The sequence below is a fragment of the Cornus florida genome, unplaced genomic scaffold (assembly GCF_030987335.1).
Source record: "Cornus florida cultivar Cherokee Brave unplaced genomic scaffold, ASM3098733v1 CherokeeBrave_3.0.0_Hap2_Chr06, whole genome shotgun sequence".
In the NCBI taxonomy this organism is placed as follows: domain Eukaryota; kingdom Viridiplantae; phylum Streptophyta; class Magnoliopsida; order Cornales; family Cornaceae; genus Cornus; species Cornus florida.
Genome location: NW_026775576.1, coordinates 88,359,379 through 88,382,819, shown reverse-complemented (window position 1 = coordinate 88,382,819; position 23,441 = coordinate 88,359,379). Strand labels below are relative to the sequence as shown.

At 37.2% G+C, this 23,441-nt stretch overlaps 3 protein-coding genes across 3 annotated transcripts; 2 read left to right on the top strand and 1 right to left on the bottom strand.

Annotated features, from left to right (window-relative positions):
• Nucleotides 1-36: 36 nt before the first annotated feature.
• Nucleotides 37-6,634, top strand: LOC132312674 (uncharacterized; the record flags this gene model as incomplete). Its single annotated transcript, XM_059811139.1, has 6 exons — nt 37-341; nt 753-979; nt 3,049-3,159; nt 4,406-4,561; nt 4,923-5,164; nt 6,216-6,634. Coding segments are annotated over 6 exons (1,365 nt in total), but the record flags the coding sequence as incomplete, so codon positions are not given.
• A 1,795-nt stretch (nt 6,635-8,429) lies between these two features.
• On the top strand, nt 8,430-13,256 carry LOC132312673 (ferric reduction oxidase 4-like). Its single transcript, XM_059811138.1, has 8 exons — nt 8,430-8,859; nt 9,017-9,119; nt 9,244-9,429; nt 9,686-9,920; nt 10,968-11,295; nt 11,391-11,634; nt 12,138-12,847; nt 12,948-13,256. Exons 1-8 carry the CDS (start codon nt 8,709-8,711, stop codon nt 13,085-13,087), a joined length of 2,097 nt encoding a protein of 698 aa, XP_059667121.1. The 5' UTR covers nt 8,430-8,708; the 3' UTR covers nt 13,088-13,256.
• A 2,282-nt stretch (nt 13,257-15,538) lies between these two features.
• On the bottom strand, nt 15,539-22,362 carry LOC132312672 (uncharacterized). Its single transcript, XM_059811137.1, has 4 exons — nt 22,044-22,362; nt 19,642-19,930; nt 17,384-19,557; nt 15,539-17,286 (listed from the first exon to the last, which is right to left on the bottom strand). Exons 2-4 carry the CDS (start codon nt 19,834-19,836, stop codon nt 15,930-15,932), a joined length of 3,726 nt encoding a protein of 1,241 aa, XP_059667120.1. The 5' UTR covers nt 19,837-19,930; nt 22,044-22,362; the 3' UTR covers nt 15,539-15,929.
• Between the last annotated feature and the right edge of the window lie 1,079 nt (nt 22,363-23,441).

The following is a 23,441-nucleotide window of genomic DNA, read 5'->3' as shown; positions in this document are numbered from 1 at the left end:
CATAGCCTTTACCGGCTGTCTCCGACTTCCAAGTAAGCAGTCATATATCTCTCTCTCACACACACACTGGCGTCGTCGTTTCTGTTTCTGCCGCCGCCGCCAGCGGCGGCGACACAGTCATACATCCGTTCCCGTCAAAGTGACTCCACAGCTAATTTGAAACTTCTTGATTCAAAATCATCCTATAACAGCGATCGACCTCTAATCTCACCTCTTGTTCTCCCCAATAAACCTACTCGATCTGTAACGGTTAGATCCCATTTGAATTCCCCTCTCATTTCTCCAAACGATCAATGGGGCACCTGGACTGCTCTCTTCGCTACCGGAGCTCTCGGTATCTGGTTAGTAACCCCTCCTCTCTCACTATAATACACACATACACACACTGAGTAGATCAATGTTTGACTGCTAAGAAACCTGATCTACCGAGCCAAAAATTAAAGAAAATAAAAGCTTATGTTTCATGCTCTCTTCTACTTCTTGGAAACGTGTTATGTTCTGTTTGTTTCCTGAGAAATGTTGCAAAAACAAGATATTGGCCCGTTTGGTTCAGTTATTTCAAAATGAAAAACGGGGTCGAGGGAACTACAGAAGATTGTTCGCTGAATTTAGGCCATTTTTAAACAGAAAACTGTCAATCAAACTAATTTTTGAATTTTACATTTTTTTCTTTTTTCTTTCTGCAAGGCATAACTTTAAAAACAGAGGATTGGGATTTGCTTTTTCTGATTAATAATTGATCATGTGATTAGGTCCGAGAAGACCAAAATTGGAAGCACATTGAGCGGTGCATTGGTTAGCATTTTGATCGGACTTGCAGCGAGTAATTTGGGGATTATTTCTAGTGAAGCGCCAGCATATTCTGTTGTATTTGAGTTTCTGCTTCCGATGGCTGTGCCATTGCTGTTGTTCAGAGCGGACTTGCGTCGGGTGGTACAGTCAACCGGGACACTGCTCTTGGCTTTCTTGCTTGGATCTGGTAATACTTGTTGATATTGGAATTTCTTCCGTTATATACTCATATTATTGCTTCTGATGCATTGTGTTTTTTTTTGCTTCTGCAATTGAGAATGTGGTTTTTTTTCATACTTGGAAGATGGGGCATTCTATTTGAAAAAGTGGAAAAAAATGGATGTTAGTTGACTTCTTGTTTTTATTTTGGAGTGCTCTTGAGCAATGGCTTCTCTTTTTTTAACACAAAGTATTGACGAACTATTGAAAGATCACGAGGAGAAGAAAAATGAGTTAGAGATATAATATGATGTTTCTTCTGAATTTAATGCACGATGGACCTTAATGGAAGAGCAAAAGCTCAAGTCTTTTTATCAAAATCTGTAGTTAGCCTCGGAGTTAAATCAGGTATTCTTTTTGCTTCTTTCTGTGTTTACTATTTTATTAAAGTTTTACTCGGTGGGTGAGACATATGAATTCTATCTAGACGATCTAGCTTGGTATTGTTTTCACATTTTCATTTCTAAAAGAGCCTATTGTTCTCTATTACTCCTAAGCTACAGTTAAAAATTGATTTCGTTAATTTGAAATATTTCTTACCAAGCCATTATAAATTGTATTAATTTCTTTATTTTGTGCATATATGTAGCATGGACACTTGTGGTCATTGTCTGGTGCAATAGTAAAATCTCAGATTGATGAAGGTGAGGTCATGGGCTCAAGTTTGAGAGATGTCACTTTGTACAAACTAATGCCAAAGTTTGGATTTGTCTCCAATATGTTCCTCCCACACCCCGCCTAGACGATATATACACTGGGTAATGCAATTTTTTTCCCCTTATATATGTGGTAGGGACTCTTTACACTTGGGACGCCCTTGTACCAAACACATACCATAAACATGAGTACTGGGTCTCGATGTGTCCTTGGATATGTACTCAATAAGATACTTGATACCAGAAGAAGGGGGAAAGTTCCTACTTCACCAATACTTCCTGGTTATATCTTCTCAATATTCACCTTTCTTGCATGAACAAGCAAGTAAACCAATAGGCCAGTAGCCTAGCGGTACCAAGCCCTTACTTTTCAAAGGGAGGTCAGGGGTTCAAGCCTCAGTGGAGGCATGTGTGTGTGAGTACCAACTAGGGAAAATAAGAAAAAAGAATAAGCAAGTAAAATACACATGTGAGACATGAAATGTCGCATACTTCCACCTTGGTATACACGGAAGAACAGTATGACACTAACTATTTAGGCAGTCATTTGTGTCCTAGAATATGAGTATGACACTTCAAGTTCTGACATCCAACACATATACCTAAGCCCTTGCAGTATAGTTGTACATCACTTGACGAAGTTCTCTCTCTCTCTTTTAATTAATTAATTAGTTTATCCTTTCTTAGATGCCATGAAGATCATTATCAGTTCAATGGATGCTCTTGATGTTTAGGATCTCTATCTATTTGTCAAGACTTTCAGATTTTGTGGATAAGGGAGAGGTCATCACCCTTCTTATTAGGGTAATTGCATCTCTGTTTTTAACATGTCTTTTGTCGAATAACTCTGGGAGGTCTTTAGATTGCCTCTATTATATTTTTTTAAAGGAAGTGTAGCTTGGTATGGCTCAATGGTTATGGTTGAGTAGTTTCCCCTTCTTTCCAAAATACAACTAAGTTGGCAGGAGAAAGAAGCAATTTCCAATCTAAAGGGAGGAACTATATTCTATCATATTTTGTCAAAAGAAAGCTGTTTCTTTTTATGAGTCCATTTTTATGTGTTGTTCTTTAATGGTTGAACTCTGTATTTCTTCGTTAGGCCTGTTAGTCAAACACCATAGAAGATGCCATGGTTGAATTCCTTAGTGATTGTTGTATGATATGGTGCAAGATGATTGCCTTATTTTAACAATTACTTTATAATTAGTGTTGTCTTTTTTTGTCAAGTATGGGCATAGCCTATAAAATTAATTAATATTCTTTAGTATATGAAAATTTCACTTTTAATTTTCTTTTTTAGCGTCTTCTCTCTTTTTGCTGCATAGCTACATTATCACTCTGGAATTCTTTGACATCCCTTTGTTCTTCTGTTTTTGGACAGTTGCAACGACTATTGGAACTGTGGTGGCATTTCTGATGGTTCCAATGCGATCACTAGGTCAGGACAGTTGGAAGATAGCAGCTGCACTCATGGGTAGACATATTGGTGGAGGTAATTTGTAGGGAATACTTGTGAATTGCTGATGTGTGGGTCTGCATGCAGGGTTGTTACTCTAAAGCAGTTCATGTACCCCACTTAATTGAAAAGTCCACAATGGGAAATCCATTACCATTTCGACCTCTTATATAGATCACCTGGTCAAATTATATTGAAAGCCCACAACTGAAAAGTCCACATCGATTATGGATCTAAATCGAAATCCCATGAAGTGAGCAGGTGATAAACCGAATACCCTTAGATGGCCATACGAGAAATGGTCCTCATTTAGATATAATCGCTACTTAGTTATGGGAACCCTCTCAATTCCAATGGAAAGGATTTGTGATCACCTAAGAACTGGGTTTGGATTATGATATGAAGTAGGATGGGGCCAATCACCTTAAGCACCTTATCCCGCCCTGCCAAAGGTAGGCCTCTACTCATCATCCGAGCCACCGACTCTACTCATCACTAGTTTTATGTGGACTGTACATAATTACAAAATATAATTCATATCTTATAAAAATATAATAATAAGATAAAAAAAAAAAAAATCAAATAAAATCACACATGACAATCACACTTCACCAAGCATGCAAAGCGAAATAAAGAGAATGTAATCCGAAGTCCAGTGGCCTCTACTCATCACTCGTTTTATGTGGACTGTACATAATTACATAATATAATTCATATCTTATAATAATATAATAATAAGATAAAACAAAAATAATCAAATAAATCACACATAGCAATCACACTCCACCAAGCATGCAAAGCGAAATAGAGAGAACGTACATTGGATTTCAGGCCATGCAAATGTAAATTAATAAGACATGCAAGAACATGTAAAAAAGTAGAACTGGAAAATATGCACTTTAAAACAGATGACGTGAAATAATAAAACTAATTAGAGAAAATAATCTAAAATAAAGGAAGACAAGAAAGAGAAATTTATCTTATTGCAGGAACTTAATTTATAATTTTTGAGACAATTTTTGGTGAAGGATATTATTTAACTTCTTCATCTCCTAAATTCTTAATTTGCTATAAATAAATATATTTTGTTTATTTGGAATTTATAACCTATTTTTTAATTTTCCCTGTGATTTGAACCATGACATCAAGTTAGTCTTGCTCCTTTACACTAGCTGTTCCCTGGCTAGGTATTGTTTTCTAATAATAGAATCTAATATGAAAATTTTGAAGTTCCAGTATTTTCTGCCTAACTGATGAAGTTTCCATTTCTATATTCATGTAGCTGTCAATTATGTTGCTGTTTCGAAAGCCCTTGGCGTTTCTCCTTCAGTTTTAGCTGCAGGACTAGCTGCAGATAATGTTATTTGCGCAGTATATTTTACAACATTGTTTGCACTTGCTTCTAAAATACCTCCTGAGGCTTCACCAACAACCAATGGTATGCAGTGTTCTCCTTTGTTATGACTGATTCTAAGTACCCCAGATATCCTGGTTGACGATTTGTTACTTAAGCTTTTCACTAATGGCACACTCTTTTGATCTATGAATTTATTTTTGACTGTAAATGGTTTTTATCTAATGTGCTGGACTCAGTTTTTAGTATGAGATGTATGTTCATTATATTTTTAAGGAGTGACTAATGATTTGTCCATATTCTTTTATTATTTTTCCATTTGTATTTTTCGTTGTCAATAGTTAAACATCCATCCTCACAATGATCTTTTGGCATCAAAATGATGGTAACAGATGAATGCCATTCCGGCCATAACCCAGTCCTAATTAATCTGTAACTTTGGCAGATGCTGGAATGGATATGGAGTCAGAATCAGGCAACAAACTTCCTGTTCTGCAGACTGCTACATCAATTGCTGTTTCCTTTGCCATCTGCAGGATTGCCATTTTCTTTACAAACTATTTTAGAATTGAAGGAGGTAGCCTTCCGGTCATTACGGCAATCGTTGTTGTTCTAGCAACTGTATTTCCAACACATTTTCGTCGCCTTGCCCCTTCTGGTGAGGCTATGGCTCTAATTCTAATGCAGGCAAGTTAGTTTCTAGCGGAATTCCTCTACTTCTACTCAAATTCCATCATTTTGAAGCACTTGTTTACTATAAAGTCCACTTGCATTTTTCTATGGTAACTTCAACCGTTCTATTTTCCCTTAGTTTTCCTCGTGAAGCTGTCATAGAGTCCTCTTGCTTTTGTTGGAAGATGATTCAACTCAGTAAGGCATTATATTTGAACTACTTGGAGATCCTGCTTTGTTGGATGCGCCCCTCCCCACTCTTATGAACCTTGAGGTTGTTCAATTAGGCTAGCATGCATTTTAGAAGCACTGCTACAAGAACCTGGAAATAGATCTTGATTCGGATAAGGAAGATGTGAGCAGCATAAGTTTTCAGAATTATATGTTTGAACGAAAATTTTGAGAAATATTTGAGTTACAGGACTGTTGTGCAGAAACAATAGTGGGAATGGCATGTGTAATGCGTATTTGAGATGAAAACCACATGGTATTCAAATAATATTACTTCTAGAGTGGAATTTGAACAATTGTGATGGGAGAAGATATTGGGTGGTTATGGCTAGGGAAGAGATGGGTGCTTTATTGCTTAAGAGCAGGGATGCAATTTAGCTTTTACCTCATCTACTTTATTTACAAAATTATTACCACTGCTGTCTTTTCCCAATTTTATTTTTCTTAAGCAATGTAAATGACCAATAACAGTAAAGCTTCATAATGGAACCAACCATTTAAGGTGCATGCCCAAAGAAGTGGAAAATGAGGGCTGCCCCTATGAGCCTCATTGGCTGCAGTGATACATGATTGGGATACTTATAACTGGAGTGTGGTAGAGCACTGCTTAGTTTTGTGTATTGGGAGAGAAGTACTGGCAAATTAGTCTGGCAACTCTATACTAGATTATGTTAACTCCTGAAAATACGTTTGAGGCTATGCACTGATCTGAAAAAAACGCTTGAGGCTATGCAGATAAAGAACCCTAGTTCTTTATTATGATTAAGCTGAGTTTGTCTTTCTTTCTTTTGCATCAAGAGCTGACTTGCCATTTTCCATTTTTTTGGAGCAACAGGTATTTTTTACTGTGGTGGGTGCAAGTGGGAGCATATGGAACGTTATTAATACAGCGCCCAGCATTTTCATGTTTGCTCTTGTCCAGATTGGTGTACATCTTGTCGTGATCCTTGGACTGGGAAAGCTTTTTCGCTTTGACCTCAGGTTGTTGCTTTTGGCATCGAATGCTAATGTTGGAGGCCCTACAACGGCTTGTGGGATGGCAACAGCCAAAGGATGGAGTTCTTTAGTGGTTCCTGGTATTCTTGCTGGCATTTTTGGAATTGCCATTGCAACTTTTCTTGGCATTGGTTTTGGAGTTGCAGTTCTCAAGTACATGTAAAGCTAATGCTGAATACAATGGCTGGGCTGATCTGTAACCTATGTAATTGCCAATTCATATTTTGTGCAATAAAAGTAGCAGCATGTTTGAATAAATTCATTGGAGAAACTGATCAATTCGCGATTGCCACCTTTTAGTGATGATCAATTTGCTGCTGTGGGGCATCCTGTTACTTCTTTTCAACTCCTTGGCTAAAAATGTCGTGAAAGATATAATACCATCATTTATTGTAGGGGAGTTCTTCTTTGTTACACCAATAATACAATTCAGTACTCTCTACAAGAAGCTATTTGTTCAGTGAGTCAATTTTTTCCCTTTTATTGGTTAGACCTTCAGTTAAAAAGTTTTTACTCCTTTGATCTTTTGAAGCAGATCCATAAATGTTGGTCCCCATACTTGATGAAATGGCATGATAGTGGTTAGTGTTGTAAGATGAATAGAGCAAGTGGCAATTCATAATCCATTCAGTAATAGACTCATCAGATAAACATGCCAAGCTTGATCGGATTTTATTACTTGTTAATTATCATGCTCAACTCAAAAAAAAAAAAAAAAAATTGTGGGTCAATATAATAAGCCAAATTACGCAAACTGGAATCTAAATTTGCTCAGTTGGAGGCCTGCACTTTCGTTTCTTGATAAAGTTTAATGATACAATTATTGTGTATGACTTGTTAAAATCTGTGATTCAATTATTTGCAGTCGGAACTGTTTAAATAATTTCTCTTGCACGTGAACTGCGTAGGGATACGTGTGCTTGTGACAAAAGAACAGATGATTTCAACTCAATAATGTATAAGCAGTGACAAACCTTAAACTCCCATCACTTTAGAAGTCAATTAAATGAACTAGTACATAATAAACTCAAGAAGATTGATAGGATCTCATGATGATGGTGATATTGGATATGACAAATTTCCAGTTCATAAAACTACAATTGTTCCACATTCTGTTTTCTGGTCTACGAATTCTTTGTTTAGGTAATTGAATACTGCTGATTATGTGTGATGCTCTTTTATATATGCATGTTGCCCACCAAAATGTCAACTGCAACACACAAAAACACACACACACAGCATATTTTCTCACTTCTACCTAGTACTCTAACTGTACTGCAGGGTTGCAATACTTTAAAAAAAATTCTGCAAGTTTATATGAATAATGGGAATAATAAAAAGGCATCCCTTGCTTTATAAGAAAATGAAATATCAACTATACATGTGGTCAATTGTTTGCTATGGTGCATGGACTCCAGTAAATGTCATGGGCCATGGGTATGTGTCCGAGCATCGAATCTACCAAATCCACTAACACAAGGACACAGGGCCATTGCTAAATATTTGTATTATTTGACGTTTTTCTTTTATCTTCTAGAATAAATAACATTTTTATATCAGATATGATTTTAGATGCATATCCGACCAAAAGTGTTGGACACATGTTTCATACTCATGTCTAAGTATCGTGTGTGTTTGACACGAATACTTAACATACTTTTGAAGAGTCCGTGTAATATAAATTTTCTGGAACTCACATTTTCATCCATAGGGCCTTTTAGACTGTGGGAAGACCTGAAAGTAATTTGTTCAGATGCATATGACTTTTGGAATATTAAGATTTTTTGCTTACAGTTAATATGTATTAGGTTCACTTGTATGATGAAGAGAAAGCTCACTGTAAAAAACATCAAGTCATCAGTTCACTTGGTCACCTGGTGAAGGGCATTGAACCTAGGGTCCTACATCAATTCTGATCTGCCTTAATAACAATGTATTCACTCATTTATCTTTCACCTTGGATGTATCACTCTTTGTTGTCACCTGAAAGAATTTTTTGAGATATAAATAATCAACAAAACTCTAAAATATATACTGACTCTTCCTTTGTTTAATGGGCAACATTTGAATGCAACTATTCCGACTTTTTAACAAATATCCATATCACTAGTTGAGAAGCCTATACAATGAACTTCATCTACACAACATTGTGCGGATGTGCATGAATCATGCTGTTCTTTGTAATGTTACACATGATGACATACAAAGCATTGCGAATTCTATAAATAGATCAGTGAAGTTTTTTAGAGCATATTAGAAAGTTGATTGTATTGAATAACAGATCCCAATTCAGTGAAAAGGCCTTTTCCACTAAAACTACCAAGTGAAAAATATGAGCAGCCACGCAAACCTAAGAATGATTTTTGTTCTTGTGTTTCTTGGGTGGCTTCTGGTTTGGATTATGTTGCCAACAAAGACTTACAAAAATGCATGGACTCCAAAGCTAAATAACAAGCTCAATTCAACATATTTTGGAGGGCAAGGTTTGCTTTTGTTTGCTCATTTGTATGTCATGGTCTTTGTTCTGGTCTCTTGCATGTACACTTCACTTTGTGTGTATTTGTGCGCGCGCTAGTCTCTTGCTTAAACCTGACCTCCACCACTTCAAGATATTGTGTGCTAACTGTACCACTTTTTCAGGGATAAATCTTCTGCTCTTCACATTCCCCATGATGTTCATAGCTGCTTTAGGTTGCATTTATCTTCAGTTTCAGACGAAACAAGAGAAGTCTCACTCTGAAAGGTTAGTATTTCTTTGGACATTTGTCTTCACTTTTCCCCCTTTATCACTTAAAAATTAAAGCAAGCTGTTTTGAGTCATATGATCTACGGACTAACAATATGTTCATATGTTGAACTGGTTGTAGTGCCATTAAGAACCACCGTCTAACCTTCTGGAGACGCCCGGTACTTGTGCTGGCTCCTCTGGGAATTGTTACTGCAATGGAGCTTGCTTTTGCTGCTATGTTTGTTGCACTTCTGATCTGGTCTCTTGCTAACTACTTACATGTTAGCTTTGGTCACCTTCATATGCATAAACATGGGGAGAAAGTGTATGTGACAATGCTTCAGTTAAATTCCCAATAACTATTTATAATGAATTTATGTAACTCTTTTTTTTCTTAGGTTGGTTATATATCCATAGTTTATCCCATTTTATGTGTTACTTCTTATGATAATAGCCTATATTTGTATTAGTACCACCTAGTTCAAAACCATTCACTTTGCTAAGCAAACATATGCCTCCTTTCTAACTCAGAGGTTTTAATTTCTGTAAGGTAATTGCTCTGCTGTGGTTGGCATTGGCAGGTGGCAAGCTAAGTTCCGTAGTGTATCATTGAGACTCGGATATGTTGGTAACATATGCTGGGCATTTTTGTTCTTTCCCGTTACTCGGGGATCTTCCATTTTGCCTCTTGTTGGTCTCACATCAGAGTCCAGTATCAAGTATCATATCTGGCTTGGACATCTCTCAATGATCCTTTTTTCAGCACATAGCATAGGTTTCTTCATCTACTGGGCTATGACTGATCAAATGGCTGAGGTACTTGCACTCAATAATGCTATGCTTTTTTGTTTCCTTAGATATTCTAGTCTTTAGTCTTGTTTCTTCTTTTATTTTGTTTGTTGCTACTTGTGGTGGGATAAAAGATTTTGACTCCTCTTCTTTTGTGTGTGATTGGAATTTTCGTGTGCCTTTCTTTGCTGCAATCAAAGAGTGTTGTTTTTCTTGTTTGACAGTACTAGAGAAAATCTGAAGGTAGACTTGGATTCCTCTACCTTTTTACTTTATGAAGGAAAAAGGATGAATTATTGATGGTGTGGACCATGTTAATTAGTATCATAGGCACCATTTATCATCTCTGAAACTGACATGACAAGGCGCTCCACTAATATATCACACCGCAAATTATGTTTGAATTCAACCGTTCAATGTGATGATCTGAGTTTGTGCGTAGCGAAATTTTCTGCAATTTTGTGGAAAATACTTAAATCATAAGGACCCTATACATCAAGCACAGCCAACCCCATTTTATTTTATACGGTTCAATTATGTTTACAATTACCAACAAGCTGGTAGCCTAGCGGTATTAGCCTCTTACCTCCCAAAGGGAGGTCAGGGTTTAAGTTTTAGAAGAGATAAGTGTGTGTGAGTACTAACTAGGAAAAAAAAATTATGTTCAAAATTATTACAATGAATTTCAGAACATTAGCAAAATTTCCTCATTATTATTATTATTATTTTGGTCCCATAAGAAAAACAAAAGTTAATGACATGTCCCCTTAAAAAGTTCCAATAAGGGACCATGCAATAATTACATGTCCCTTTAAAAAGTTTTACTTCCCATAAGGAACATCTATTTATATTATGGACCGAGGGAGTATTATTATTATTCCTTTACTTCCTGTATTAACTCTCAACCTTCAACCACCAAAAAATATTTTGGTAATGAACATGGCAGGCATGTGTATGCAGTTCTTGCATGATGTTTATATTCTGCAATGGATGCTGAAATTAGATGGTACTGCTCTCTCGGACTCTCTCTCACTGTGCTTTTAATGTGGACTGAATGAGATTTTGACGATGCAGATGCTAAAATGGAGCAGAGATTGGGTACCCAATGTAGCTGGAGAGATTGCATTTGTATTTGCATTAGCAATGTGGGCAACAAGCATTCCACGCGTTAGGAGAAAGATGTTTGAGGTTTTCTTTTACACCCACCATCTCTACACTCTCTACCTGTTCTTTTACATATTGCACGTTGGAGTCGCCTACTTCTGCATGATCCTTCCAGGGGTTTTTCTCTTCCTAATTGATCGATACTTAAGATTCTTACAGTCACAAAAAAGGGCTAGATTGGTTTCATCTCGCCTTTTACCTTGTGGCACTGTTGAACTGAACTTCTCAAAAAGTCCAGGTGAGGCTACATTTCTACAATCTTTTATCCGTAGGTAGAAAATTGACAAAATATTTTTTGGTACATCAAACTCTTAATACAATCTTTTTTGGCAGGCTTGAAGTATAACCCCACAAGCATCTTATTTGTAAATGTGCCTAGCATCTCCAAGTTGCAGTGGCACCCTTTTACTGTGACTTCCAACTGCCATGTGGAGCCAGAAATGCTCAGCATCACAGTCAAAAGTCAGGGAAGTTGGACTCAAAAGCTCTACCAAGACCTTTCTTCCTCTACAGACCATCTTCAACTTCAAGTCTCCATTGAAGGACCCTATGGGCCCACCTCATCTCATTTTCTAAGGTCAGTTTCAAGACTAAAGAAAACTTCAGTACAAGGTTGATTACTGTGTGTGAAGGGTGTGACTTCCCTTGGTTTGTCCTTTGCTAGGTTGTTTCGATACCATGTTGTTCGGTTTACTTTTATTTTACATTTAGATAGTATAGAGAATTTTGTTTGTGTGTGTGTGTGTTAAGAGAAATATATTGACTACCAAAATAGAAAGATACAGAACACACTCTCTGCCTAATCAATTCTAAAACCTTAGAGGAAAAAGCTTAGCAACAAAAAGTTGCAGAATGTGTATTAACCATGTTTAACGCAACCGTTTTAACAAGACAACCTTTGGCCTCCCTACAATCATCCCTTAACACAGAAAGAGCTGAAAAAAACAGATTTGATTTCTAGCAGTTTGATGCCACCCTTAAAGCATTGTCCAAACGCAATTAATTAATTGTGGTGGTACTGTCTCATGCTCCATTGCCCCTTGACTAGATGCTCATTAAGTTTGATGGATCTTGTCACAGACGAGAGGCGCTGGTGATGGTGAGTGGAGGCAGCGGCATCGCTCCTTTCATCTCCATAATCCGGGAGATCTTGTTTCGAAGCACCCATCCCAACTGCAGGATTCCAAGAATTCTTCTTGTTTGTGCCTTCAAGAACTCAGCTGATCTCACTATGCTAGACCTATTGCTTCCCGTAACTGGCACCCCTCTAGAAGTATCCACAATACGGTTGCAAATAGAAGCCTATGTGACCAGAGAAAAAGAGCAGCCTGTCATTGATATTCAGAAGCTCCTCCATACCATATGGTTCAAGCCAAATCCAATGGACTCACCTATTTCTGCAGTGCTTGGTCCCAACAGTAGTCTTTGGCTCGGCATAACAATCTCCTCCTCCTTTGCCATGTTTCTCGTCTTCTTGGGGATTCTAACTCGTTACTATATATATCCCATTGATCACAACACTGACAAGATTTACCATTTCACCTTAAGAACTCTATGGGAAATCCTTCTTTTGTGTGTGTGTGTGTTTATAGAATCTAGTGCCATTTTTCTCTGGCAAAAGAAACAAAACAACATAGAAAGGAATCAAATTCAGAACTTGGAAGTGCCAATGCCAACAACTTCACTGGGGTCATGGTTATGTGGTGCAGACAGAGAGCTCGAAAGTCTTCCACACCAGTCCCTTGTTCAAGCTACTAAGGTGCATTTTGGTACAAGGCCTGATCTCAAGAGTAAGTTTGTTGCTGTTTTGATAATAGTAATTCTCATGCTAAAGGCCAAACCATAAATGTATTTAACTCATGAAACTAAGTTTGTATGTTGGCATTGCAGAAATACTATTCGAATGCAAAGGATCGGATGTTGGAGTTTTGGTTTGTGGCCCAAGGAAGATGCGTCATGAGGTTGCTAAGATATGTTCATCTGGTTTAGCAGATAACCTGTATTTTGAGTCCATTAGCTTTAACTGGTGATGCATGTAGTACCATGTTTGTGCGTGTGTGTGTGTGTGTTCGCACGCATGGTCAGATATGTTATTTTCTTCTACAATTGTGAGTGGAAAAGAGGGCTTGTTATTGTTTGTGCTGTTATACACGTATTATCTAAGCAAATTGTTCAATGTCCATTTTCTTTTGTTATACACTTAAACCAAGTCTTGTTTAAAAGCGCAGGGTGAATTGAGGTTCAAAATTATCATGATTTACGTACCCTATCTAACAATTTTGATTCAACATTCAGTGAAAAAGCAAAAATGATATTAGAATAAAGAAATGCTAATTGCAGTCGCGGAAGCGACTGCCCATTTACAGTTGTCAGTTAGGATTAGTTAGTTTTGAATGCATTAATTACTTTGAGTTTCTATTTTTAAGGACTCTACTAACATTATTTTTTAGACAAAAATACCTTTGTAAATTATGTCTTTCTTCTTATCTCTGAAAAAAAAAAAAAAAAAAAAAAAAAAAAAAAAAAAAAAAAAGTTAGATAGGATAATTCATTCACAATAAATAAATCCTGAGGTAAAAATAATAATAATAAGAGAAAAAAATCCGAAAAAGAACAAGATAGATTCTGAGATTTAAAATATATATATACAAAATTAGTTTTATACACGTATATATTTCTTGTTTGGTGAAGGAATTATTTCCTTTTCTTTTATTTCCTTTTTTTTTTTTAAATCCATTTATACAAGGATAGTTGTAAAAATTAAAAATAAAAACAAAAAGAAACACACACACACACACATATATATATATATAGGAAAAAAAAAGAAGGAAGAAATATATAATTGATTTTTTTTTACCTTTCTTTTTATTCTTTTTGGATTTTTTTCTCTCTTTTTTTTTTTTTTTTTCTTCTTCTCTTGTGAATAAATTATCCTATTACATAACTAACCACACATACTCAATTAAAGGAGAAGAGAAGAAGAAATATTAGATAATTTAAAAGGGTATTTTTGTCTAAAAAGTAATATTAGTAGAGTCCCATAAAATTAGAATTTCAAACTAATTAATGCATTCAAAACTAACCTATCATAACTGATGACTCTGAATGGACAGTGCGCAACTATAATTAGCATTCCTCACTGGAATAACACACTCTTTTCATTCCCCTCCTTTTCTTGAATTTCCTGTTAGGTCTAAGTCGGTCAAACCACATTTGTATTTGGTCATATATTTTCTTGAAATTTTGAGTTATTCAATAATGCGAGAAGCATCCTTCCATAAATAGCGAACAACATCGGGGAAAATACTAGATAGGTAACAGTAATGCTGTTAGAAATAGTGGTGGTGGTGGTGTCAGAGATGGTGGTGGCAAACCATGTGAGACAAAAATTACATATTGATAAGACGGTTTAACATTTATTAGTTTTATTTTTTAAATTTGAGGTGTCTGTTAAATTGACAATCTTTAATTTTTTTCTTTTCAGCACACTTACATTGATTAAATTTTATAAAATAACAATTTTGTCATTCTTTTGTATACTATATTATACTATTAGAGTAATTTATGCATTTTAAAATTATTTTTCATAATATATATTAAAAAATTGTTGATCAATTTTAGTTATTATTGCTTATATTTGGCATTGCCTAAAACATCAAAAGCAAGTGTGTAGTGAACAGCAAAAAAGTGGATTTCATATTGTTGTAGTTGAAAGAAATCATTCTATATTTTTAGGGCACCTAAATTAAATGAGTACATCAACATATTTGGTGAGGGTAGCCACATGTGAATCCTGATGAGACCCAAGTATTCGGACGCAGGATACCATCCACTATTCTACTTTATCGTGGACGACAAACAATAAATGTGTGTCGGTAACAAGACCAAATGAGCAACTCCCATTGGATGCTGGTAGCTGTGATTATGTTTCAAAATTGAACTTGGCCTCTTTATATTATATTCTTCTATAAACAAATCAATTCGTGATTGAAGAAGCCCCTCTTCAGTATTTTAAACTATATCACCCGGTCAACGAAAACCATCTGTGCTGCATTTCTCTCCACAATCCCATCCCATTCAATGCTAAAGTTGACTGAAGATATTTTTTTTTATCATCAACTCGCTTTCCTCTTTTTTAAGCAACAAGTCCTTATCTCTCCACAGAATGCCCACTAAAGTCCATATAGTTTTTTAATTCTCTCTAAAATAAACACCACCACCAACCATTGTTGATGTATTTGTTTTTAAAGCATCGTCAGGCATAATATCCTCCAGAGACCAAAACTCCAAACACAGGCAGGTAAAGTTCCCAACCTCAAACACACATTCCACACCCAGAATTACGAAAATGTGCTTCGACTATTATCATCATTACGAAAGCAATCCCGGCACTACCACCGTCGTTAAAAAAATAATATAATGCTCACGGCCACAATTATATGGTAAATTCACATATGACGGTGGAATATTAGCTAGGAAAATTGAATAAATACAAATTGAGATTTTAATAACTCAATTCATCTTTATGACTTGATATATAGAGGTAACAATAGCCGAGGCGGCCAAAAGGAAAAGGGAGAAGGAACCAAAAAAATACAAATCAAAGAAAATTAAAACAAGAGCAAGAAGCCTAATAAGTAAATCATCAGATGGCAAAAAAACTAGAGCACTACTAAGGACTAAAATCAGGCAAAAAAAAAAAAAAAAAAAAAAAGAGAGATTAAAATTAGAAATGCTTCTCTCTAAAAGAGAACAGAACTGGAAATGTTGGAACAGGTGTAAAGATCGATCTCCTAACCTACCAGCAAAGCCAACCAACCCCCACAAGGAAAAGAAGGCACATGAAAATCCAAAAGAAGCCATCAAAAGTCATCATCCTTTTCTGGGTGGTGATGCATCCTCCTCAAAATCTCGAATTCCAGATGACTTGGGGCTACCTATATACATCCTGCTGTTCTCATTGTTGTTATATCGCATTGTGCCGCCCCCCCTCTCTTCCCTACCATTATTCCTTATATACATCCTTCTCCCAGTAGTACGCGTCGTCGTGGTAATGCACTCATCCTCGTTATGGTTGTTGTTGTTGTTGTTGTTGTTATGCGCCTCGAAACATTCTTCTTTCTCATAGTGGAACCGCCTCACCACACCACCACCATTATCATAGCGCCTCACTCTACGAATCATCATTTCTTCGTACCTCTCACCACCTGGTTTCCTTCTATCATCATCACTGCCATCAAATTTATGACCCCTACCAGGGCTTCCACTCATCCCACTGAATCTTCCACGACGTACCATAGGTCTAAAGTAATTGTCCGACTTTACTCTTCCAGGAGAATCGCCCACCAAATCAAATCTTTGCCTCCGCTGAAACTGTCTCACAGGCGGCGGTGACCTGTCCCTAAAATGATCACCCACAGAATTCCGATCATTCATCAATCTCGAATTATACTTTGGGGAAATCCGACCACCTGGCAGGGGCATGAAACTTTCTTCTTCGTATGCTGGAAAACTGGACTTCTGAAAGGGTATCCTCATTCTCTTCATTCGGCCCTCAGACCTGAAATCTGGAGATCTACTGTCGCATCTACCACCCACATTTCTCTCTCTCTGCAAATGCCATGCAAGGGGAGGAGAACGAGTTCTGGATCTTGACCGTGATTTCCTGCGGGATCGGGGAAAATGAGCACCTCTGCTGGGAATGGGGGAAAAGCTTCGCTCTCTCCTGGCCACATAATGTGGCACACGAACAGATGATGCAGGGTCGTCAAAACCAGGCCGATTATATTCACCCCTGAGGCCTCTACTCACCCCTTGTCGCAATATTACAGACCTGTCCCCACTCCTACTACGGTTAATGTCCCTCATTGGTAGCATTCTCCTATGCACCCCGTAACCATCATCCCTGTCAGTTGGTGATCTCCTCATGGGAGGCCTATACCCACCTCTCGAGGAATAATTTATAGGTCTTCTGTGATCACGAGGTAGTCCCTCAACCTTTGCAGCCATATTTGCAATAAGGCTTCTTCGCCTGGCATGTCCAGGACCATGCGGAACATGAGAATTAGTTGAATAACGGTTCCTTGAATCCCAATAGCCAGCTGAAGAATCAACCCAGTGACCATCATCCTGGCTTCTGTCATGCATTTGCAGCATGGATCTGTCCCTTCCCAGGAATTTCTCAGAATCAAACTCCCTTTCAGGTCGGTAGTATGAACCTTCAATGTTCCTGAGGAGAAAAAAAAGTGAGAGAGAGAATAATTAGCAATCAATCAATTAAAGAAGTTCATTGGAAAACCAAAAGATAACAAATATAAATAAGTAACCTGCTCCGCGGTATAAATACAGCACCCTTGCCCTGTATTTCATCAGAACATGATGTTCCCTCAACCTGTGAGGACAGCTTCCCCCTAGATGCCCTTGATTTAACCTCCGCCATGGAAAAACCTTTCACATCAAGCCCATCAATGCAATCAGAAGTATGGATTTTTTGTAGGCTAACATCATTAACTTCCCCTGTCCTATCCGTAGAACATTCACGACCTTCAGGCAATTGATCCCGTCCAGAAAATTTTGTATTTAAACTTGCAGAACGGCTTGGTTCCTTTAAAGGAGCTCCTGTGCCACAGTCCTCAACTTCAACTTTTTCTGACATAGTAAAACCAGCGGCGTCAAAGTCCTCTGTGACTCCATTATCAGACTCATAGTCCACAAATTCGGTTTCTCCTTCAACTTCATTCTCCTCCCAGGAATATGCAGTTGCCTCCCTTAATTCTCCATCCTCAAATGGAGAATCATAACCTGTCTGTAGTTCAGTCATATCCACATCAACCATGTTTCCCCTACCATCAGGAGAAACATCTGAGTTATAGCAATCATCAGAAGGATCTTCTATACCGGGACCATTATCATAAGGTTTGCATGACTCGTGCGAGAGGACTACAACTTTTCTGCAAGACTCTGGCAGCTCCTTAGGCTCAAGGCATAATGCATAACCATTTAGAGAAGTACCAGCTGCAGAAGCATTATCATCTTGTTCTTTCAAGTCAAGACTTGCAACAGGTAGGCCTTCCACATCAGAGGTTCCTAGTGCAGACGAATTTTCACACTTGGGTGAAGGATGGGAAGGACCAGAAGGACCTATTTTATCTGATTTACTCAAAGAATCAACATCTAATGTTTGACAGGTGGTAATGCTAATCTCTTCCTTTGGTGAAGTCCTATTATCAAGCAACCCAGATGTTTTTCCAGAATCCCCACCACCATCTTTACAAGGAATGCTGTCAATCTCGCACATAGCTTTCTCTGAGACTGGCACATCAGGGAAATGACCATCAAGCTTCCCGAGCTGAACACCTTCTGAAGATACAATTTCCCCAAGTTGCATGGTAGTTCTGCAACAATCTTCTTTGATCTGCTTAACAACGCAGATGGGAGTTGCATTTATCTTTTCCTCAGATACACATGCGCTGCTTGAAATATGATCTGAAACAGAGCAGGAGAATTTATCAAGGGATGTGTCAGTGCTGACCACCTGGGTTAAAGCTTGTGTATCAGCACTAGCATATTTTAAAGGTGCCAGAGCATGTTCTATTGATGCAGAAACAGATTTTTCTTCACAACAGGTCCTCTCAGCTCCTGAGCATGCTTCAAATTGCGCAGAAACTGTTTCGCACACCTTAGACTGCACCTTACTTTCTATATCATTTTGGCTATCGTCAACAACCCTTTGTTTCTCACAACTGTCCAAATTCTCCAGCTTTTCAATGTGTCCACCATCACCTGACACACCTTCTGAAGCATTTCTTTGAGAATGAATAGTTAAATCAGCACAGGGTTGCTCCCATGCGTCCATCACAGTATTCAAGTCCCAGTGTAACCGGCCATCTTTTGAAGGAACAGAACATTTCACTTCCCCATCATCCTCATTCCTTGAAACAGACACAGAATTATCGTGAACAAATGAACCATCCATGTTATCTTCATATACAGACCCTGTTTGCAAATTGACTTCTTCAGAAGATGTAATAGTTTCTTTTAAAGGTCTGGCAGATAAAGATGATTCGTTCCCTTCTTGTGGCAAAATTTCTTCCACCACTTCACCCTCCTTGGCATGATCAACATCAACACCAATGCTATTATTGCAGGCAGCAGCTGCGAGAAGTGCAATACCTGAGAAGTCCTCAAGTTTCCCGATCATAACTCCACCATCAACATCTTGACGTAACTGAACTGCTATAGAACCATCGAATGCCCCCATCTTCTGCTTGGAAACTGAATTTGAATACCACCAACGATCAGAAGCACAATTATCATCTAGAAGCCGCTTGGGCTCTTCAGGGTGTGAAGGGGTCTGAGATCGCGGTGATAGAGGCTCCTCGTGCTGTGCCAGAGGGGTCTGATGTGGTGGTGATGGAGACCGGAGCAAAAGTCTCCTTTTCTTGATTGGTACATGCTCTACCTTGTCAGCAAAGCGTCGGCCAAGAACAGCTACACCAAGCTGCAAATGGACAAAGAGTTTAACATCATGAGATTTTAGAGTCTAACTGGTTATACACATCATGGATAGAAGAAGAAAATGTACCTTCTCCGGTTCAGAAACTGATGAATCCTCCACCCCTTTGGGGCTTTTATCATCCAGTTGCATACCAATATTCAAGCTTCTCCCAGTTGGTCTCCTAGAGCGTCTAGATGAACTCCTGGAACCTTTTTTCACTGTCTTCCAAGTTAAGTCGGGATCGATAAAGTTTGTAAGTTCTAGATCAACTGACCCAAGCATGCTTGCTGATAGAGGTCCTGTTCCATCAACTAATGGTCTGCCACACGAGCATTACAGGATGCTTTTGCTACTTGATTTCCTTTTCTACCCAACCCTGAAGAAGACAACATCCACCAATAAACAGTGAGAAAATGAAAGTATTGAGACGGATGCGTGGCAAGAGAAGATGATAAAATTAGAAAGGAACAAATTGAGGTAGCATAATGGACTGAAATGAGAGAGAAGCAATTAAGATGATTTGGTCATATGCAACAAAGATCAATCATACAACAAGAAATAGCAGTGGTTCCACATTGAGGGAATGATGAGGGAAGTGATAGACCATAAAAAACATGGGTTGAGATAGTAATCAAATATTTTTTAAAATAACAAGCTATGGTGTTCATGTATAACAGCTCCATATTTTGAACGATAACAACTTTCATATTTCTGAACATCAATATAACATACTCCAAATGCTGTATGTTTTTGGTTCATATCCACTGTACAAATTCAAAATTTACAAATCACTCAAGATTCATTAAATTTTTCAAGAATATTTTCAAAGGTATTGAAAACATCAACCACACAGTATATAACTGAATATGATTAACTCCATCAATATCTCTATATTAATTAAATATCAACAATATCATAGCATAATTCATAATTCTTAGTGCCAGAGGTTTACTCAACTCTAAAATGTACAAAATTAGAACACTAATAAGCATTACAAGCACATACTACAAGAAAATTTTGTATGACTATAAAAAAGAATGGTCATCAAGCCATCAACTTCCAGCATATGCCTCCATAGGCAATTACCTTGGGGCAGATGGTGGTAACAAGTTTTCAGGCCAGCAAAAACTCCCTCAGATCACATTGTAGCTTTAGACATAGCTGATTCCTAACATTAAAAGTTACTTGCAACCAAATAAATAAGGACAATAAAGACTTCAGGTAACATTGTAGGGGAATCACATTGAAGCCATCACTTCAATAAGTGAAATAAATGACACCCAAAATTGGAACCTATAAATCCATCAGAATAACATATTGTGCAAGAATTCTTATTTTTACTTCATGCAATGCCAAATAAGGCATCAAAGCAATCTACATATTCAAACAAGTTATCTGACTTGTACTAACTGAAAGCCGACCCAAGAACATCCGAACCGTGCCAACAGACTGATGACCCATAAAAATTCCAAAACCACCATGACAATAGTAATCATCTTTAGAGGAGAAGATCCTTTGATCTCAAGTTTTGCACCCACAACCTTCAAAAGACCCATCTCAAAAATTAAACAAAGGGTCAGCAATAATCATCTAAGAGATTTTGCTACGATAAAATTTCCCTTTCTTTGAATATGAACTCCAAAGGCCCAATTCTCTTGAATTAACCCAAGATGAATATGAAGCACAAGAACAGCAGCTTTCTGCAAACAAAGTGTTCGAATTTAGGAAACTAAAAATACAAAATATCAGCCATAACCTACAGATCCAATAGATGTGAAAGGCTAGGAGTAAAATATCCATCCGATCTACAAGCAAGCTTGAGAGATGCATAGACAATCTTAGCGTTCAGCATGATCCTGAAGTAAGCCCTAACAATTTGTTGGTCATTCAGTGCCAGGACTATAGTATTTCGGTATGTGGCAAAAAACCGGAGCGTCAGAGGAAGATACCCTACAAACGCATCCGCAAAGCCAATTTTGTCTTACGCGTTCTACGGTTGTGGTGCTAAAAGAATAGCTCATAATAAATTTCTAGATCAATTATATGCAGAAACCCTAACAATTCTCCTGCAAGAAGTTCCAGATGTGGTGTTTTCGAAGCAGCTTGTTTGAATCGAATCACAAGCAGCGAAGCAGAGAAACCAGACAAAATAGCATGAAGAAGATTCACGTTATCAACAAAGACACGAAACAGTCTCCATCCAGATTGTAGCTTCGCACATTGAATCCTACCTAAAAACTACACGACGACGAATCTCTTTGGATCGATTCCGACATATATATATACATATATAGCTCATCTGTTGAAACCGACTGACGGCTGTCCATGAACCTCCCGTTTAGTCTTCTTCAGTAAAACCCTAAATATGCCTTTTGAAATCGAAGATCTGGCAAAATCCTGAGACGATGGAACCCTTCGCTCTCCTCTTATTGAAGATAAACAACCAATAAAAAAAAGCGTATTAAATCAAAAACTAGGGTTTTCAATACCTGTTCTTTCGATTACAATCGCAGCGACGATTGATGATCTGACGGAACTTCGGAGATTAAACAAAAGAGAGACGTTCAACGAATGTTGAGAAAAGATCTTGAAATCGTGATAAAGAATAACGAAGTTTCGGTTCTTCTTCTTCTTCTAAGCTTCAATCAGCGACAACAAGCCTAGTGATTGAACTCGATCGATCAATGAACATCAACCGTCGATCTACAGTCGTCAATAAAGCTTCGTCTTCGTCGCTCCTCTTCTTCTAGGGTTTTTTCCTTCTTCTTCTTACCAAATCTCTGTGCCTCTAGCGGCCTCTGTGCATAGATAATCACAGAGAGTGCTCTCACCACGTATTTATGGTTGACTTTGTACCTAAACTACCCTTGTCTGTCGTATGTTTTTCCTAAAGTACCCTCCGTGCCCTATTATTCAAGTCAAACACAACTCCACACGTGCGAAGGATTTATATTTGCGTGTGTATAATTTTTCTTTACTTCTATGGTAGTTTGTTTATAAAGAAAAGAGTGGAAAAGTTAAAATCTACTATTTTCTCTTACAATCAAATTAAGAAACAAAATAAGTTTTTTCCTTTTTTTATTCCTTTTCTTCTTTAATTTCTTTACCTACCAAACAAGAGAATAACAATTTTTATAAAAATATAGATATATATATCCATTCTTGTTTACATCTATTCCGTTTCTTCCTCTATTTTATGTTTTCATTTTTTGCTTCTTTTATTTTTCCTGAATCTTTTTCCACCAATCAAACAAACTAAAATTAACACTTTCTAGTTCATTCTCTTCTCTTCTTTTCCTTTATATTCCTTTGCTTTACTTTTCCTTTCCTTGGTTCCAAATACTACATACTTTCTTTTATGTTGATTACGTTTATTCTTAATTTTCTCTTATTTTATGTAGTTGAAAGGTTGGAATTTAAAATTCAAAACAAAATTTTCAGTATTTAGAATGAATGAAATTTAATAAGGAATTATATATAGTTTATAGGATTTGAAATCCCAAAATACAGGGCATTCAAATCCCATAAAAATTGACCAAAAGCTATTTCATTTACCTCAAATCCCATAACAAATTGGTGATTTCTTGTCAAATTTATAAATTACTTAATTAAAGAATTTGTAACTTACTCAATATGTCATTGTGAAATATAATATTAATAAAAAGATAAATAAATAAAAAATCTTTATAATTAAATTCAGAATTTGATTTCAAATACAATTCAATTTCTTTTCCTTTTCCATATCGAAATCCCATAAAAATATGGTTCCAACAAAGCGTCTCCCAATTGCATTTTTGTCTCTGTTATTGAAGTTTCTCTAGTGTGGACCCATTGCCTCGGTGTCCCATACCTAGCACGCATAGGTGGACACGTGTGCATGTAGTAGT